The following is a 19,645-nucleotide window of genomic DNA, read 5'->3' on the forward strand; positions in this document are numbered from 1 at the left end:
AACACATGAGGGCCTTGGATTTAAACTCATGGCCAAGTTTGACTCCGAAACACAGCAAAGACATGCTAAGGAACTAAGTGCCCTCCTATGAATGCTTGCCTGTAATGAAAACATTTTCCAATTTCAACTGGGATTGAGCCTGACATTTCTATCACCCAACATGCTCTCAACACTCCAGGGGATTAAAAATTCTCTCAGTAAAATCTGTATTCATTTAAATTATATTGGCCAGTGCCAGGAATCCAAACTCTGGTCCTTGTGCCTGCATGGCAAAGGCCTTACCAATTGAGCCATCTTCCTAGGCCAATAGATGGAACTTTTAATTTGTTTATAATTATAATTTTAAGAAGCAACAAGCCACCAGGCAATGGTAGTACACACCTTTAAGACCAGCACTCAGGAGACAGAGGCAGGTAGATCTCTGTGAGTTCAAGGCCAGCCTGGTCTACAGAGCGAGTTCTAGGACAGCCAGAGCTACACAGAGAAACCCTATCCTGAAAAAAACAAGACTTAAATAAACAAATAAAAATAAAACAGAGTGTCTACTCCACTCTTGAAGAGAAGCCCTCTCAATAGTTAGAGAACCAAAGACCACACTGGAGAGGGGCCGTGTAGTTCCCAGGGGCAAGTAAGATGGCCCCTGAACCATCTTACAACCACAATTAAGTAAGTGTATTTGCCATTTAAACATGAAATCCTATAAGGATCACGAATGCTAAAACAGTGGTCATCTGGGTCCTTAGCTCTCTGTTTCTGTCTCTCTATCTCTATCCCCACACCCCACCCGTTCAGGTCTCAGGTAGCCTAAGCTAGCTCAGACTTACAACATACTGGAATATGACCTTTAACTTGTCCTGCCTCCACCCCCAAGTGCTGTGGTTACAGCCATTCACTACCACAACTAATTTATGCGGTGCTGGGGATCGAACCCGGGACTTCCTGTGTGCTAGGCAAACACTCTACCAGCTGGGCTACATCCACAGCCCACACAGCTCCTCTTTTCAAAAGCTCCGTCTATGGGACTTACAGATTTACAGAGCTGGAAGAAGTCTTAAAACCATTCTAGCCTCTTCTCCCACTTTCCCGATGGGTCAGCTGAGGACAAGACAGACACATTAGCTGTGGATTTCTGTTGGACAGCTGACAAACAGCAGACACTAGTAAAGCCCAGGACCTCCTGTAGAATGCGTTGTCAGATTCAGATAGAGCTAAGAGCTTCCTGCCCTGGCTCAAGGAGTCTTCACGACTGGGAAAAATACTAAGTGTATTCTTCAAGCCATAAAAGCATGAGATGTGGGCAAACTCAGTGGTAGTGTTTGCCTGGTGGGTGTGAGGCCCTAGGTTTAATCCCGAAAGTAACTGCATATAATAAAAAGTGAAAAGTGGGGTTAATGCCAGGGTCAAAGGAAGAGGTCACTGGCGGGAAGACGCTGGACTGAGAGGGCGCAAAGAGCGTGGAGAGGGGTGTTCCACAAAGAGAAGCTAAAGGCACAAGAGCCTCATAGCACCCAAGCCCATCTTCCTCCTTTTCCAAGGGGCAAGTGAGAGGGGGTACCAGCTCAGCTGCCTCCAGCTCCAGAGTAGCAATGGTACAAAGTCCCCCACACCCCCTGCAGGGAAAAACAGCACAGGAGACTCAGGGGAAGGCGAGGAATTTGGTGAAGGGTCTGCAGGGATCCCTGGCAGGTTGTCTAGAACCCACCCTCCTACCTGGAAATGACTGTCTCTAACACTGAGGGATTGCCAACCAGTCATATAGTACTAGATTCCAGAATTAACCTCAGCAAGTGGCGTTATCTGGTGGATAAGGTCAATCAGGGGGAAACACAGGCTGGGCTTGGAAGTCCCAGCTGGGCACCCTATCTCCATTTGCCTCCCATTCTTGAACATTCACTAAGGCCAGTGTTGTTCCCTTCAGAAGGCCATGATGACCCACTGGATGTGGTACCACAGTGATGGCACAGCTTGGCATGTGGGCAGGCCTCGACAGTTATTGTGAAACACCACCCTGGGTACCGGATTTAGTTTGGACATTCCAGCAGTAAGAATAACGTCCCCATAAAGCAACTGCTCACTACTGCCTGGAATCCCGCCCCGGGATGAGGATGAACATTCAACAAACGCAAGGGGCAGCTGGTCTAAAGGAGCTCCCCCGTGGCAAGCAAAGTGGAACTCGTGGATTATGCTAAGCCGCTGCAATCCTGGTCTTATAGGATGAAACCCAACCGGCCTGGAGCATCCGTGTAAACTGTGAGATCTTTGGGCTCATAATCCACCCTGAGCCCTGCTCAGTACTTCTGTCCTGACGGGGGGACATGGCGGATTCCCTCACCCTCTCTCCTGCCTCAAGTGTGAAGCAGAACATAAGATGCGCAGAGAAGACCCCGCCAGCTGTCCCCACCCCCACCAGGAGCCCCGTGTACCTTGTATCCACTGCACGTCAGGCCTGCGTTTCTTTTCGCCAGGACACATTTCATTCGAAGAAAGAAAGACCTCTCTATCTCGTACTCTGAAAGCAGAGGCACCGTTAGACAGGCAGGTGTCCTGCCCACGTCCCCAGCAACCAGACACAGCAGCCAGGAACCTCCCCATCCACGGCCAGACCCTGACCCAGAGAGCTCGGCCAACAACCAGAATCTGAGTGGGAAGGGCAATAGCTCTTGCTTATTCTGAATGCGGTTGCCAAAACTTTGAAGAAAAGCAGCCTGAACCATGACCCTAGCGACAACCTCGGAAACCAGTGGGTCTCTAAGATGCCTGACGGGGTGACATCTTCCCTCTTGTCATAGAGGAACTGGGGGCCACGGTGACTGCTTGAGCTGCTGGAGAGGCCCAGAAGTGTCTAATGTCCTTCAAAGAACCAGGTGCTGAAAACCAGCCACAACTTAGCCCCTGTCCCTGACAGAGGGACCCAGACCCGTGCACCTCTTGTCAAGTACATGGTGGGCTCTGAGACACCATAGCCGGGTAAGATAGACCACCCTTCCACAAGTCTTTACAAGGGCTCCCCCCATCATGACTCAGCCTTTACTGCTGAGTTATCTACTGGCCTTTTCCTTCCTTCCTTCCCCAGCCCCAACTCAGGAAAATTTTGACCATGCTGAGAACTGTAGCCCCAGGCACACAGGAGACCAGGTCAACATGCCTCACAAGGCTGCGTGCTGGGAGAGCTGGAAGGCCAGGGCCTCTGGGAAAAACTGAGTACCTTCCTAGCACTCATCGCGGTTGTAATTTAAGGAGACGTGTGTGTGATGCCCAGGGCTTCTGACCTGATCTGTGCCATGGCACACAACCTGAAGTCCCTGCTTAGAATGCTTCCAAGTGCATAACGTAGATTACAAAAGAAACCAGCTACGTGGGGCAAAGGATTACGCAAAATATTTAAACATGGCAATATGAGTATAACGAGCTGCCCATCTAGTGCTTTAAATTAAGAGTCAGTCACGGGCCTCATCACTCAGTGAGTTTCCAAGTATCTCCGCATAAATATTTTGACATTTGTGCAATGTCTGTGGTGACAAAGCCAAGGCTCTAATGACCCCAGTGTGGCTGAAAGCCTCCAATCACACACAAACAAGATGCTAAACGGCATCTAAATTACACCCATGTAATTTCCCCCTGATATCTCACATTCTCCTGATTCTGTCCTCAGAAACAGCAGGCTGAATTTAGACTCTTGATAGGGCAGCACTGGGATTTTAAATCAGGAGCACGTGGGGGACAGGCTGTGACCCAATGCCGAACAGCTATGGCACGCAGTAGGGTCTACATGATGTCGGTGACGCAGAGGCAAGCCGAGGACAGCATGATATAGTGCTTAGCACAAAGCCATGGGCTTGATCCACGGCAAGCAAGCAGCACCCGAGCAAACGTAAGTATAGCTACACACATTGGGTGGGTGCTGCCGTTAGCCTGCCCCAAACCCAGCTCGCTGGGAAGAAACCCACTAGTTGGAGCGAGAGTGTGATCTTCACTCTGGTCTCCTGCGGGGTGGAGGACGAACCTTGGAGCAGATGGTGGTGGAGTGGCGGGTGGGCCGTGAGCACTGCCGTCATCTCGTCGTGGTCCGAAGGATGGATGTACTCATAAATACTGTTGCCCGTGAGCTCCACCTGCAGAAGGAGGGGAGGATCAGAAGCATCACTGGTCTCTCCGGGGTGGGTGCAAACATCACCCGTCTCTCCGGGGTAGGTGCGAGGGGCGAGAGGACAGATCGGGTGTGCCGCAGGCTCACATGGTGCCAGGGCCAGGACTTGGGTCTCTCCTTACAGCTCACATCTTGGCCAAATGCAGAGGTGGAAACATGCTCCGGTTTGCAGGGCTCTGGACTGTCCCTCCACCCCCACCCCCGGAAAAGGCCAAGAGCACAGGCTTGAGCTGCCAGGGAGTCTGAGGAGAAGAGGGACACAGGAGGAGGATAAACTGAAGGGTGGAGGCGGCACCATACAGAGAAGCCTGGGCAGTGTCCTCCAGACAGACAACATCTCCAAACAGACGCAAGCTGGGGCTCTGTCACCCTCACTCACGGGCTGTGTGAGAGGAATGACCAGCTGGAGACCAGCTGCCTTGGGCCTTCTGCACCCCCCTGGAGAGCCACAGCTACTCAGAGGCTGACCAGCTGGGAACCATGGAGGAAGACTCCCTTGCCACTCAGACAAAGGCCCCTTCTGTATCAGCACTGAAGCATGCCCCAGGCACCGCCAGAGCTCCCGGGTATTGCCAGGAATGTGTCTTTGACCCTCCTGGTCCAAGCTGACTGCTTATCCCTGTGGGTGACCAGGGTGTGGCTGTGTCCCTTGGCATGACCTGTGACCTGAGGGGGCAGGGCTGAGGCAACAGGATACTGCAGTTACTTCTTAAAATGGCTGTCTCAACATTTGGGCATCACCAACTCCCAGACACACCCACAGGGACTCCAAAGCAGGCCTCCAGGCCACACACGGACACAACAGGGCTGTGGAGCAGACTTTTGTGCCGTGATAATGGGTCTTATGTTTGGAGCTATAATCAAAAGAGTTGAGGTAGACCAACAATTACATTAAGTAATACCCAGTATTACTGGGGGGAGGGGGGCAGGAGTGGTTGTATTAATTCCAACAGAGGCAGTGGACTTCAAAGTCCAGACAGTAACAAGAGAAACTCACATGGAAAGTGCCCTAGGGTGGTGAGAACCTTAGCTGGATCTGAAGACTTCTCAGCCCTGCCAAGGCAGAGGGCAGATCAAGACGACAGAGAGAGGCTGTCCCCGGCCTCTGCTGGTACACCCAGAGGTCCTTGCTGTAGGTCGCAGGATCACCTGTCCAGGGGTGACCCTGACAACAGCTTAGTGACATGCAGGGACCCACAGCTTCACCTTAGCGTCCAGCCCCAACGCTTGGCCACGAAACCATGAAGAGGTGACTACTTCTCCCATCCTTCCTAGCCAGCGCTTCCAGTTCGTCAAGATGGGAGAGTTCCTTAGCCTTTTGACATAAATTACAATCCTAAGTCTTGCCTGCCCCCTTGCATCCACTGTTCTATTTCCTGTATCACTCGTGGGGTCTTTCCTTCGAACACTATGCAAACAGCAATGGGGAATCCAAGCACAGGACTTCACCCTGACATCCACGCACTTAACTCTCCCACTCCAAACCAGAGACTTTACAGTCCACCCCGATGCAGATCTGCCTATGTGAAAATATACTGCATGACTTCAACATCTTCAGATTACGTTGACCATTGGTTACTTGTTTATTTGTGTGTGTGTGTCGTGTGTGTTGGGGAGGCATGCACACATGGGGAGGCCAGAGGACAACATTTTGGATTTGGTTCTCTCCTTGCACGGAGTGGGTCCTGGGGCTTGAGCTCGCCTGAAGATTAAGTTTTGGGGTTTTTGTTTGTTTGGTTGGTTGGTTTGGTTTGGTTCAGTTTTTCAAGACAGGGTTTCTCTGTAGCTTTGGAACCTGTCCTGGCACTAGCTCTTGTAGACCAGGATGCCCTTGAACTCACAGAGATTCACCTGCTTCTGCCTCCTGAGTGCTGGGATTAAAGGCGTATGTCACCACCGCCTGACTGAAGATTAAGCTTTTTGGTGACAAACACCTTCACCACTGAGCCATCTCCCTGGCCAGATTTCACCAAAAAATAAAAATGAATCATTTTTCTTGCACGAAATTCTTGTTAATCCCTAAAATGTCTGAATAGACCAGCCACCTTGAAGCTGTTTGAGACAGGAACATTACCTTTCTCTGAAGGGGGAGTTCACTGTGAGGGCAGTTGACAGGCTGGCTCCTGATTTTCCTTCCTTCCCTCCACCAACCTCCCTGCCTACTCTCACCCTACCCCACTCCCGAATATCAAGGCTTATTTTAAAAAAACAAAATAAACCAGAGACGAGGGTGGATTTTATATTGTCCAATTATTTCTCTCTTACTCGCTGTTTTAGAAGGAAGTGAGCATTCACGGTTGAAGTTCTGTTTGGAAAAACAATAACATGCTCAAGTGATGTCCCTCTGCAGACAACGCCTTCCTGCCAGTGCGATTTCAGAACAGTCCTGCGCTTTAATAAAACCACGTCCTCTGCTTTCAAAGCTCCTGTTCTCAGGAAAGGGGTTGAGTTCAAAGCAAGGCAAGATTTGTGGATGAAGAACTTGGTCTTTTGAGCTTTGGGGTTCATTATAACACAAATAGAGCCAGGCAGAGGTGGGGCATGCCTTTAATCCCTGCACTCAGGAAGCAAAGGCAGATGGATCTCAGTGAGTTCGAGGTCAGCCTGGTCTACAAAGCAAGTTCCAGGACAGTTAGGACTGTTACACAGAGAAACTATGTCTTGAAAAGGAAAAAAGAAAAAGAAAAAAGAAAAAAAGAAATTAAAATAAATAATTAAAAAATATGAATGGGATAACTCTAAGGCCATCCAGGAAGCCTCATTGCCTTCAAACAACGGAAATGTCTTCACGGAAAAAATACGGAGTCATGTATAACAGGGCTGACCTTAACTCAAAATTATGGTTGACATGGCGTTTCCTGTATTTATATATGTACTTGTGCTTTTGAATACTGGGGGAAAAAAACGTGGCTCTTTCACCCCAGCCCCCCCCCCGATATATATATATATATAGATAGATAGATAGATAGATAGATAGATATAGATATAGATATAGATATAGATATAGATAGATATAGATATGTGTTTGTCTCGATGAAACTTCCCAGGTCTCATATCTCAGCCTTACTGAAACAGAACGTCAATGCGATGTTTTAGAATCGGTAAAGCCCTGCCGACTGCAAAAGCCATGGCGTTCCTGCTAAGAGCTTTTTACTGCTTTGCTGAATGGCTTCTTCCTGCCCAGAAAGCTGATATGATAAGTTCATACCAAGGGACAGATTCTGTGTGGAGAGGCAGAGTGACTAGGCCCCTGGGAGATGTGCACGGCTCTGCTGGCTGTTCTGCTGAGTATAACAGATGAAGCATTTTAAATTGACATGGTTTGAGCTTCGGGGTTCAGCTATGTAAACAAGCATGATGCTTCCCTTTATCCCCAGAGTAAAGGGGATCTGTCTGTGCCCCTCGACGCCAGGGCTGCTCATTTTATTGGCCACTGTCTGGCATGCTTCTCCAATATTGCACTCCTCTGTATGTGTACCATAAACAGCTATTTCACGTATGTGCACGTCTTTGAAAATGAGTGTTAGTTACCTAACTAGACACTGTGTAACATAAGTTAGTTATATTTAAACCATATGAGTATTTCAAATGTATACACAGCTATTTTACCATCATCAAACATAAGTAAAATGATTCTATTAACAATTGAAGGAAGAAGGGAGGGAGGGAAGAAAGGAGGGAGGGAGTCCTTTAATAAATGTTCACAGATAAAGATGTCCCCCAAAACCCATCCAGCTACCTTAAGCATGTCCATGTGTTTTATGTATGAGCACAGACACCGCGTAGACTTTGGGCCCAAAGGGTCTCTATTTCCACACTGAGCTGGGCTGAGGACACGGCTTACACGTGATTGTTTCTGTCCTTTTAAAACCAGAATTTGGCAGCAATGGTCACATTTGTTTGCTAATAGAAAGTCAAAATAAAGGAATAAATTCTCCCCTAAGAAATAGATTTCTTTTTTGTTTTGTTTTTGCTTTTTGTTTTTTGAGGCAGTCTTTCTCTGTAACTTTGGGGCCTGTCCTGGAACTTGCTCTGTAGACCAGGCTGGCCTCGAACTTACAGAGATCCACCTGCTTCTGCCTCCCAAGTGCTGGGATTATAGGCATGTGCCATCACTGCCTGACTTAGAAATAGATTTCTTATTCCACCATTTATTTTTAGAGTGTAATAATGGGCTTTAAACAGAGATGGACTTCCTACGCACGAAGGGCTGTTTTTACCTCCACTAGACCATTCTGACAGAGTAATCCCTTTCCGAGCTTTCGCACAGCCCTGGCTCATGAGAACTGTGCTCCCTGTGCTCCCTCTACTGCTGAGAGGAACCTGGACTCCACAGCGACATCATCTACTCGGATGACCTCACTGTAAGTTCTGTGAACACAGAAGGGATGGCACCACATAAATAAGAGCTGTCCTTCATCAGAGGCGGTGCCAGGATCACTAAGCTTGCTCGCCAAAGTCTAACTGATGCGACTTTATTTTATTTTGCTGTTCTGGGGACTGAAGCCAGGGCCTCATGCCACATACTCACCACTGAGCTACATCCCAACCCCAACACCTGTATCTCTGATGGTCTTATTTAAGAAGTATCTTTAAGCCGGGCGGTGGTGGCGCACGCCTTTAATCCCAGCACTCGGGAGGCAGAGGCAGGCAGATCTCTGTGAGTTTGAGACCAGCCTGGTCTACAAGAGCTAGTTACAGGACAGGCTCCAAACCCACAGAGAAACCCTGTCTCGAAAAACCAAAAAAAAAGAAGAAAGTATCTTTACATAAACTTAATAACATGAATGTTTATGATATTGGCTTCACATCTCGGTAATTACAGAAATAACCCAAAGGATGATTTATATATATATATATATATATATATATATATATATATATATATATATGTGACAGGGTTCTCTGTGTAGTCCTGGCTATCCTAGAATTCAGGCTGGCCTCAAATTCAGAGATCCTCCTGCCTCTGCCTCACGATCGCTGGGATTAAAGGTGTGTGCCACCACCACTCAGCATGCAAAACATGTTTTTAAACATGTAGTTGGCACAGTATCCCACTCAATACTTCTGTTCACTATTTAAGTAAAGAAGGCAGAAAAAAAACTGGAGCTCTGTTCTGCCTAGCTTCCCCTCTCTGGTGTTCCCCTCTCTCATGAGCAGAAGACGGGTTTGGGGGCAGATTTGCTGTTGCTTATTTAAATAGCTCACCATAGATAGCCCCAGACAACAACAAGGGTCTCATGGCAGCAGCCTCACTGTGTCTTGGAACTGCTGACTGGGGCTCACAGCCTGGCTTCAGAACCAGGAAGAAAGCAGTTGTTCAGCAACTCTCCGAGGGTCTTGTGGTCCCTCCCTCTACGCTGATTTGGCTTCATGCTGTTTAAACTGTCCTTTTTTTTCTGGGGATACATCATCAAAAGGCACCCTCCTCCAACCTTCTTGCAACATAGTAGCATGAAGCCCTCTCCCCTTTCAAAAGCCGTGCTACTAAGTTTTGTTTCTGCGCCTGATCAAAAGGAAACATGATCTACAACTCATGTGGTCGCCCAGCTTTCCTCTGTGGAGCTAATCAGGAGCAGGGCGCAAGTGTGTCACCTGGCCCACGCCGTGGCCATTCTTAATTAGAGTATTCAGTCAATCCATCCCGTTTCCCACATGGAAAGAGAAAAATGATCAGTAGAAGCCGACTGGTGGAGCCAGCCACCTACTGGAAGAAGGGGACACCGGGGGACCTAGGCTGTGCCAGCATGTTCCAGATACCAGGCCAGTCCTAACAGGTGTTCGCAAAAGGACTCTGCACCTGGGTTCAAATGAAGTTGTCAATCAAACACAAGTTGTTTATTCAATCTGTGCCTTGAGAGAGGGTCAGTGGCATTGTTTTAATATTTAAATTTTTAAAATCAAAAAAAATAAAATAAATTATTAAAATCATGTTCCCGGACCTTGAGTGCCTGTCCAATGAAAACTACATAACTGATCCTCTTTTTTTGTTTTGACTTTGAGGGAGCTCAGATCTAAGTTTAATATTCAATATTAGTAACTTTGTTATTTTAAAAGATTGCGGAGCAGTCAGTCTAAACAGGCATGAAATGTTTTGTCACATTGATGACATTATTGTAGGACTAACGGCGATTTTACAAATTACAAATAAAAGTGAAAAATAATCCGATCAAGGTTCTTTGACCTCAGATCAAGTACAACTAAAGGGTCTTGGCTAGTTCTGCGTGCAATAATGATCTAGAAACTCATAGAAAAATAACCACAAGCCTTCCTCCCTCCCTCCCTCCCTCCCTCCCTCCCTCCCTCCCTCTCTACCTTCCTTCTTTCCTGTTTTGGGGATTGAACCTGGGACCACAGTGCAGTCTGTGCTCTAGCACCAAGCTCTGTTCCCAGCCCTACAGACAGTAAATTTCATGTTATCAACACTATTTCGTCTTACAAGTACGCCAATCCTGAGTCACGAGGTACAAGACTTGTTCCTTAATGTGCTGTATTCAGAAGGGCTGGTCTCACTTTTTAAGAAGAGGGAAGGAAGAAAAGGAGAGGAAGCAGGGGAGGGGAGGAGGTGGAGGAAAGAAGGGAGAGAGAGAGGGAAGGAGGAGGAGGGAGGAAGAAAAAGGAGGGAGGAAGAGGAAGGAGGAGGGAGGAGAAGGGACCTTTGGAGGAAAAGAAACCCCCACCCAACTGTGATATACGACTCACTGACTTTGCTAGAACAACACAGAGGCACAGACCCACTCAGACAGGAGCAGGGGATGCACAGGAGGAAGTTACACACCAGTCAACAAATGTTTTAAAATGCGTTGCTTGACAGAAAAACAAAAGGGACTTCACCATTAGTGGTTTCTAAATTTGGTGATTTTTTTCCTCTCAATGAAAATAGTTCATTTTGCCGGGCGATGGTGGCGCACGCCTTTAATCCCAGCACTCGGGAGGCAGAGGCAGGCGGATCTCTGTGAGTTCGAGACCAGCCTGGTCTACAGAGCTAGTTCCAGGACAGGCTCCAAAGCCACAGAGAAACCCTGTCTCGAAAAAAAAGAAAAACAGAAAATGGTTCATTTTTGCCTAACTACAGAGAGAAGCCCACAGTTCAGAGTCTCCACGTTTCCTCTATTCTCCATATTATACTAATTCTAGTGTCCTCCACCATTGGTTGGTTACACTGACAGCTCATAACAAAGAGAAACATTTAGTTCCTGCTCCATAAAATCAGAAACTTCCCTTGCAGGGCAGTGGTGGCGCAGGCCTTTAATCCCAGCACTTAGGAGGCAGAGGCAGGCAGATCTCTGTGAGTTCAAGGCCAGCCTGGTCTACAAAGGGAGTTCCAGGACAGCTGGGACTATTACACAGAGAAACCCTGTCTCGAAAAACCAAAAACAAAAAGCCTGACTTCCCAGTGAGTTTCTAATATTCGTGTTTATGGCCATAGACAAATGTTCCTCTCAGCCTCAATGGGCGGGGCAGGGGGCCCTTCTCAGGTCTCGATGGGCGGGGCAGGGGGAACTTCTCTTTGCACCTGAGAGGTGTCCACTTCACAGGAACATGACTGCTCAAGCGAATGAGTAACATTGACCTCTCCAGCCCTAAACAGGAAGTCTGTACCACCGCCACTTAGGCTCAGGAGCACTGCAGAAGTGGGGAATCCACAGGCTGGAAAGGAGCATGGGTAAGGGAGGGGCTTGGAGGCCGCGCCCCTCACCGCTGAACTATTGGCTATTGATCACTGAGAGAAGGGGAGTCATTGCCTATCTACTCACTGATGACTCCACCAGGCTCCAGTGAATAACTTGAAGCTAGCAGTCACACCGAAGGCTCCAGTCAAGCTCAGTGGGTCACAGAACAAAACAAAAAAGACAGGAGTGGAGGTAAGGCATTGGTTCTGAAGTGAGGGAGACAGAAGGGGGTGGAGGGAGAGAGTTGTGGACGCATTATATACACACATGAAATTGATCAAAGAACACTTTTTTTTTTTAATGTGACTTGTCACCATGAGCCATGAATGGAGTGAACAGGAGTGACCTTTCAACCTCTCCCATCTAGCAAACTCTCTGGGGACCGGCAAGCTGAGCCCACCTCCTTCCTCTAAGGAATGGCACTCTGGGAAAGTTCTTAAGAAACCAGGACCTCGCTCAGTAGTGGTGAGCTGGTGGTGACTTTCTATCAGAAGCCCTATAAAATACTCCACTGAAACAGCCACTGACCTGGAAAAAACCTCAGGGAAAAATGACCCCGAATTCCACAGGAACAACCCCCTGAGTCGGGCCCCTCCCCTGTCTCTCCAGTGCACGTATCACACAAAACCCAGTTCAAGAGGTTTCCTTCCGATCGATCCACAGCCACGCCTGATATCACTTGCAGACAGTGAGCAAGCATAGAAGGGTCAGAAGGGTCCACCTGGGGGAGGGGGACGCTCTTTTTGGTGGCACCTCACATTGCTAAATGACAGGTCAGGAAATCTGGCAAAATCTCAGAACAGGGCTGGCCACAGTTGAGACAGACCGATATTAACTCAAAACAAAAAAAAAAGAAAGTAGGGACATAAATGTCATGAGAGGAGCCCCCGTGTAATGTCCATGGGGCGGGGGAGGTTACAATTACGGACTGTGCTCAGACAAAAGCAGACCTTAAACAGAGTCATTCCAGGTTGGGGAAACCATCACAACATAACATTTACTGTTTCGATGGACCCAGAGAATCGGCAGTACCTACCTGAGACAAGCCTAGATGGACAGAAGCGGTCTCAGATATATACATGATTTTGCCATCAGAGGCCACGACAAAAACAAAGCCATCCAGAGTCTGTAAAGAGAAAATGTCAGCGTGAGAGAATGGAGTTAGACTCCAACAGCCAGAAGACACTGGGTCGGAGAAGGGCTGAGGGGTGTAGCTTTATGAGGGGCGGTATTTGCTAAGCACACATGGGCCCCCGGGGCAACACTATACAAGTGCATATTTGTTATACGGTGAACTAAAAGCCCAGGACCGTAAGGACTGCACGTAATGCTGCTTGCCTGCTTCCCAAGGTAGGCTCTCCAAGGCTCTCAAAGCAGTTTTAAAGCAATCTTTCGTCCACATTACAGAAGGACGCAAACCGTCTGAGATATCATAACCCGCTCAGTTGGAACGTTGTGGCTTTATTGTTTGGGCTTATTTTTGGACTTAGAATGGATCCGGCGTTCTATGGCTCTTAGGGGAGCATCGACTGCTCTACGCATGGCTTAATGTGGGAACTGGCAGTCACTCATACCACCAGGACCAACACTTTATTTGCCACCGTTTTCTAGTTACCCCTAAGTACCATTTGAATAATAAATTCCTACCATTGCCATTCGCCAGAAAATAAAACAATATGTCCGATTATTCTACCAGACCATGGCTACAGAATCAAGCATTTAGACTTTGAAAGAGATCAAATGACCTTTGCCAAAGTCAGGGAGGAAAAAGGTATCAATTTCTGACAAATGAAAACGGCTCCAATGAAATTCTGATTTCTGTCTGAGTTGGCTAACCCTCCAGAAAGTGTTTCAGACAACAAAAGAAAGCAGCACCAAGAAGAACAAAAAGACTACACACTTTCTGAAAAGAAGAAACTGTATTTTATTTACTCATTCATATTGTAAGATCGGGAATTCCCAAAAAAGGGAGTAAAAAAGTTGGTTTTTTAAAAAGCACTATATAACTCACAGTGGGCACCCATAAAAATATCCCAAATTAATTTCTGGCTACAAATTCTATTTTTACAGCATGTAATTGAAAGCAGATTACTGCAGAGTTTCTTCAAAAACAGTCTTTCAAATGGGGTTGGGATGGTAAAAAGGATGCTGTGGAAATAAAACGAAGGTATCTTTACATCCTGCTATATCACATAGTTTGCTACCAAAATTCTTTGCTGTCGAACCCGCTATTACCTTCATTGCACTAAGGGCAAACTCACTTTAAAAAAATCGGTCCCGTTTTAACTCAGCTATGTAGTATTTTCCTAACGGAATCGGTGACATTTCACTTATGAAAACCAAAAATCAGTTTCTAACGTTCTGATCTGGATGCTGGACTCCAAATTCATTTAAGAAATACCAAATGGATCACTCACTGCATCTAAGGAAATGAACGGAAGTTTTTAGAGTTAGGCTTAAAAATTGAAAGTTGCCAGCAGTAGCTTACCATTAAAAAAAAAATCCTGTTCTCAGAGGGAAATGTGGTGCGTCAGCCCCACAGGAGTTACCCACGGAAGACTTTTGTAGGAACGCTCACTTTACCCACTGGGTTTCTTCTAGGTACCTAGGTCTTAGTCGTTGCTGACGTGGTGAATGTCACAGTATGAAGGGGTTTGGAATAGTAAACAGCCGGTTCCTGGCTGCCAGTGAGCTCCCAGCGTTCAGGAGGGCGCAGACCCGCGGCCCCCACCTGACTCTGCTAAGGCTGTGAAAGTTCCAGGTTCCAAATACTGCTCCCCTCCCCATCCTCTCTTACCGGGGGGTGTGTGGGTTTTACGTGGGTTTGGAGCAAAGGTTTTCAAGGAGCTGGGCGTTTGTGTTGTTCGCTTATCTCTGTCTCTCCGACCACTTGGGCCTTCCATGAACATTTTTAAAGAAAACAAAATAGAAGAAGGAAATGCAAAATAGCCGTCAGTGGGCATTTTTCGGTGGCAGAGACAAATGACAGGAGTGGGGGAAATGAATCGCGTCCTTGATGGGATTCTGAGAACCGCATTTGAGAAGCGAGGGAGGTGGCGCTGTCCTCAGCTTCCCCAGCCGCTGATGTGGAAGCGGCCGCGCCAGGGCTACCATCCCCAACCGGGGCCTCTGGGGAATCTAGTGCCTGACCCCAAAACAAGCAAGAATTCCGAGACAGATGGCCCCGGAGGACGCCCCATAACTGGGTTATTGATGGGGCCCACAGAACTGGACCAATTGTGTTTGCGACCTCATGACTATCTCATAACTTCCCTGTCCTCAAGTTCTCGCTCAGAATAAAATGGAGGGAGCTGCGGGAAGGGGTGCAGCGAAGTAAAAAAAAGTTTTTAAAAGAATCTGGCATGGGGTTGGGGAACCAAGGAGAATCAAAGATTCCCTTACTGCCTCTGTCATCTCAACTTCTGCGGAGTTAGGGAGCTGGGGCGCTCTGCCTGCTAGCTAGCAAGCTGCAGTCTCTCCCACTTAGTCTCCAGGGCCCGCTCAGGTCTGCCCCAAGGCGAGGCAGAAGAGCCAAGGATTCAATCCAATGCTCCGGAGCTTGGGTGACTAGACACCCCTGCATTGCTGGTGGGGTGCAGAGTGTGGGTAGCGCTGGCCTGACTCTGCACTCCGTACCAGAGTCACCCCAGGGCCCTTTGCCCCGCGTCTCTGCGGCCTTGGGGCGCTGCAGGGAATCCCTTCCCACATCTGACACCACGCGAGTCGCGAGTCCCGGTGGCTCTACCTGCAGCAAATGGGATCCCAGCTCTTTGGCCACGCTGTCCAGGGGCCCTGTTCTGCTCGGCTGTCCCCACGCGTCTCCTAGACCTGGGACAAGGGAATAAAGCAGACATTTAACCGCAGCATCCAAAGACGCCAGGGTTCCAGGCCAGACACGTGGAACCCTACAGCCCGCATGCCCCAGCTCCAGCTCCGACCTCTACGGGCCACCCTGCTGAGTCCTTGCTGACTCAAAACTCAAAACCCAAAGCCTAGCAGCAGGACGTGGTGGCGCGTGCCTTTAATCCTAGCTCTAAGGAGGGTCTCTGAGTTCGAGGCCAGGCTGGTCCAAGACTGAGTTCGGAATAGCCTGAGCTGCACAGAGAAACTCCCATCTTTAAAAACAAACAAACAAACAAAACAAAAACAAAACCAAGGGGAGGAGGCAAACAAACAGAAACAAAACCCCAAAGACCAAAAACAAACTTTCCGGGTCCCGTCCCTCCCCTCCGCCCCCCCCCCCCCCCCCCGCCTTCGCTCCCGAAGCCCACCGGATCCACCGCCCCTGAGGGTTGCCCACGTGCTCATGGGTCTGAAATTGCCGTTTTATTTGAAATGCCACAAAGTAATCTAATCTGCTTTGAATCGGCTATCCTTGGAGCCAAACAGGGGGTTATCGATTTGACCAGTAAATACTCCCCCAGGACCTGCGCCCCGGCCCTCCTCTCACCCCTACCCTGTGCAGCCCGCAAAGATCACCAGGTCATTTGACCCTCTGTCTTCTGGGCGCCCACAGCCTCTTGGGAGGAAACTCAATCCTCTTCAATTCCAGAGTTCTAGGTACACTCGGGTGGGTGGCTTTTGGGGGCGCTTGTCTGTTCTCACACAATCAGGGGTCCTCCATCACCTCCACCTACCCGAATCCCTTCAGATCTGAGGTTTCCTACCACCTCCCTTCCACCCCAGAGTGCACCTAGGAAGAGGGAGCCCAGCCCTTCCCTATCTCTCTCTTCTCACGCCCCCCGCCCCAGCTGCTGTGACCCCGCAAAGGAAGGCATGTGACCGGAGTCTCAGCGGGAGCTCGAGCCTCCACCCCACACCTCTGCTGGGGTGAGCCAAGGACCCAGTAGGCATCCTCTGGGGAATTGCAGGCTAGACCAAATCTCTTCCCGCCGGTGCGCCTTCAGTGTGTGGGGCCGGGGCGGCACAGGTCAGGGGCCACTAGATCCTTATCTGGACACTCTGAGCAGGCGTCCTTGTCTGCTTTAGCAAATCGCGTGGCTGCAAACCCCCTAGGGATGGTTCCCTAAGAGTTGTCACCGCTGCCATGTGGCCTCTGAGCCTCTAACCTAGGAAATAGAAAACGTACCTGAAGTCCAGTACAGGATTCCTGTAAACCACTCGGAAACTAAAGAAAGGGGTAAGCTCTAGTTTCTGTTCCCATTTAGGTCTTCACAGAGAGAAGAGACTAATTTACACTTATCTCCCAGTGCAAAGCAAAGATTCCTGGTCCCTGAGCCTCTGCCTATGAGCAAGGGTGGTTCTGAATCAGCTTCTCTCCAAACACCCACACACGGAAACCCCCACCCCCAGCAAAGTTAGCTTCAAGCTAGGTACCTCGTTCTGTGGAGAGGAGAGCTGGGCATCAGGCCTTTCACCCTACTGGGACAACCTCGGAAAGAACCAAGTGTAAAATCCCAGGAGGTTCGCTGAGAAGAACGAATTAGGATCTAGGAAATCTGATTGCTGACAATGGACAGATGAGTACCAGCGATTGCCACCTCCTCTGCCTCTGGGTCCTTCCTGAGTTTGGGTTGTGCTCCAGCCATGAAACCATCCTTGATCCCTTGACCTCCTCCTGCCCCTCCCTGCCACCCTGAAATGTTTCTGCTTCTCCCAGGGTGAATCTTCAAGGACCCTTCTCGTTTGGAAATGACCTCCCAACCAGATGCCTTCATGGTGGGCTTGTTCAGAAACCTGTGGGGAGGTCCTGGACTTCCTCAGAAACCCATGGAGGTCCTGGGCTTCCTCAGAAACCTGTGGAGGTCCTGTCTCCACAAGGATCAGGGCCCTGAACATGTAGGACTATTTTGGTATATTTCAAATACCTGGATGTTTTTGTACATCACTATGATTTTCCTGTACCTTCTCAAAAATGTGTCTCCTTTGGATCTGGCAGAGGTGCCTGGGCTGCAATGGGACAATTCCTCCACTCCCCTGCCCGCCCCCACAACCACCTCATCCCACAGCAGCGGCCCTGCCAGCTGTTCCATTAGGAGCTGCGACAGGAGAGGTCTTCTCACTCAGCCCATAAAAGTATACTTTGGGCTGAACTTAGAGCAGGGATAAAGTAAGGTTTGTCATGAGGAGAGGAGGCTTGCTGCTGGAAAGAGCTACATATGCTCCCGAAAACTGAAGCACCAGAGAACACCCCTTATCTAGACCCCACCAAGGGATTTAGGTAGTTATCTGAAGAGTTGGGGGAGAGCTCAAGACTGGTATGGGCTGCCCCAGAGTTCATAGTTAGTGGTGGTCCCCAGGAAGAGAGCTCAACCCAACCCCCCACCTGCAGTTTCCCAGACTTAATACTGGCCCCCCAACACTTACTAACCTCTGCAAGACGAGCTGAGAGCCCCCAGATAGAAGACCAGGTCCCATAGTGAGACCTCAGAGAGAAATTGCTGAGACCACTTGAGGGGGAGCCAAGGTCGCATGCCCATTTCTAGTGATTTCTCCTCTGCTATCCTGGGGTTAGTCCTTGGCCCCATACTGCTTGTCCTTCAGTTTAAACACCAGCAGACCACTGGCATCAAGAGGTTAAGTAGGGTCCCTCCTCTCTTGGCCTCTTGGTCAACAAACAACTTATGAGCAACTATGGGGGGGTCTCAGCCAGGTTCTTGGGGGTACCTCCAGACATGAACCACAGACCACAAACACTGGACTACAAACAAGAGATTTAGAGCAGGAAGCGAAATTAGTTTCTCACTGGGAGGCTTGCAACTCAGGGGCAAGGACAGATACAACTGTACCAATAAGCAGGATTCTCTTGGTCAGGAAAATGGGGGCTAGGGCTGGGTGCAAACAGTGCGGTCCCACATCCATTCTCTCTCACCCCTCAACACCCAGTGTGTAAAAGTGGTGGCACAGAAACTCTTCACAGGGGTCTTGTGAAAATACAAAGACATTAGCACCTCCCTCCTTCTGGGGGGCGCTGCCTGGCCCCCACCTTCCTCTCCAGCAGAGCTCTGGCCTGTTTTACCTCTCTGTTGTTTAAGGTACTCTCTCCTGATCTCCACTGTAAAGGGCTTGTCTTAGGACTAAGTTAGGGAGCACTGACTTGAGCCCTGGTGTCTGCAGTGCCAGCCATCAGTACCCCATAGTCCCTCGTCCTCCTTCTAGGTCTCTCCCAATTATCCCTCTTTCAGAGTGGGGGAGAGGGCATGTTTCTGGGGAATTCAGTCAAAATGGGTAGGGGTGAGGACCCAACCCCTTTTCAAGGGCAGGGCTACAGGAGTCGCCTAAGCCCTGCCACCCCCGCAGTACCCACATGGATCTAAGCACCACCAGGAATCCTTGCCCTAAACTGGGTTCAACAGTCGCTAGGCAGTCACTGGGGCCGCAGCCTATGCAGGGTGTAAAAGCCAGACTGGAGATTTAGACCTCTGGCTTGTTTTCCCAGTTAGTGCCTCTAATGCGCCTCCTTGATAGACAATGTGCCAGTAAACTGTCTCCGGGTCACTAAAGCCACCCCCTGAGAGTCCTTCTGCTCTCTCCAGGTCCCTGAAAAAGCCCCTCCTGGTACCCCCATTTCAGATCAGGGGGCCCAGGTGGACCATGCACCGGTATAACTGTGAACAGTGGGTCTTTAAAGCGGGGTGGCCATCTACCAGATTGGGGGACAAGGAAGGGGTTGGCTTTAAGACTTGGGCATCCCACCACAGGCTAGAGTGTACAGTCTCTGACAAGGCAAAGGCCCCTGAGATAGCCGCCTCTAAAGCTGAATAAATAAATAGCCTTATTAAGTGTAGGATCAAGCCCCATGAGCCACCCCTGGGAGAAAGCAACCTGGCAGAACGAGGCGCCCATGCCCACGGGTGAAGTTCTC

The 19,645-nt window shown here is 49.2% G+C and overlaps 1 protein-coding gene across 1 annotated transcript in view; it reads right to left on the minus strand.

Moving 5' to 3' along the window:
• The window catches only part of Sim2 (SIM bHLH transcription factor 2), a 39,737-nt gene that overhangs the window by 16,252 nt on the left and 3,840 nt on the right, over positions 1–19,645 (minus strand). The window contains exons 2-5 of the mRNA XM_041673363.1: positions 15,566–15,648; positions 12,857–12,946; positions 4,004–4,112; positions 2,424–2,509 (exon numbers count right to left, since the gene is read on the minus strand). Coding sequence (XP_041529297.1) covers positions 2,424–2,509; positions 4,004–4,112; positions 12,857–12,946; positions 15,566–15,648 — 368 coding nt within the window. The remainder of the gene's footprint in view (positions 1–2,423; positions 2,510–4,003; positions 4,113–12,856; positions 12,947–15,565; positions 15,649–19,645) is intronic.

Source organism: Microtus oregoni, unplaced genomic scaffold (assembly GCF_018167655.1).
Source record: "Microtus oregoni isolate MIOR12 unplaced genomic scaffold, Mior012 000023F_ref0000262, whole genome shotgun sequence".
Taxonomy (NCBI): Eukaryota; Metazoa; Chordata; class Mammalia; order Rodentia; family Cricetidae; genus Microtus; species Microtus oregoni.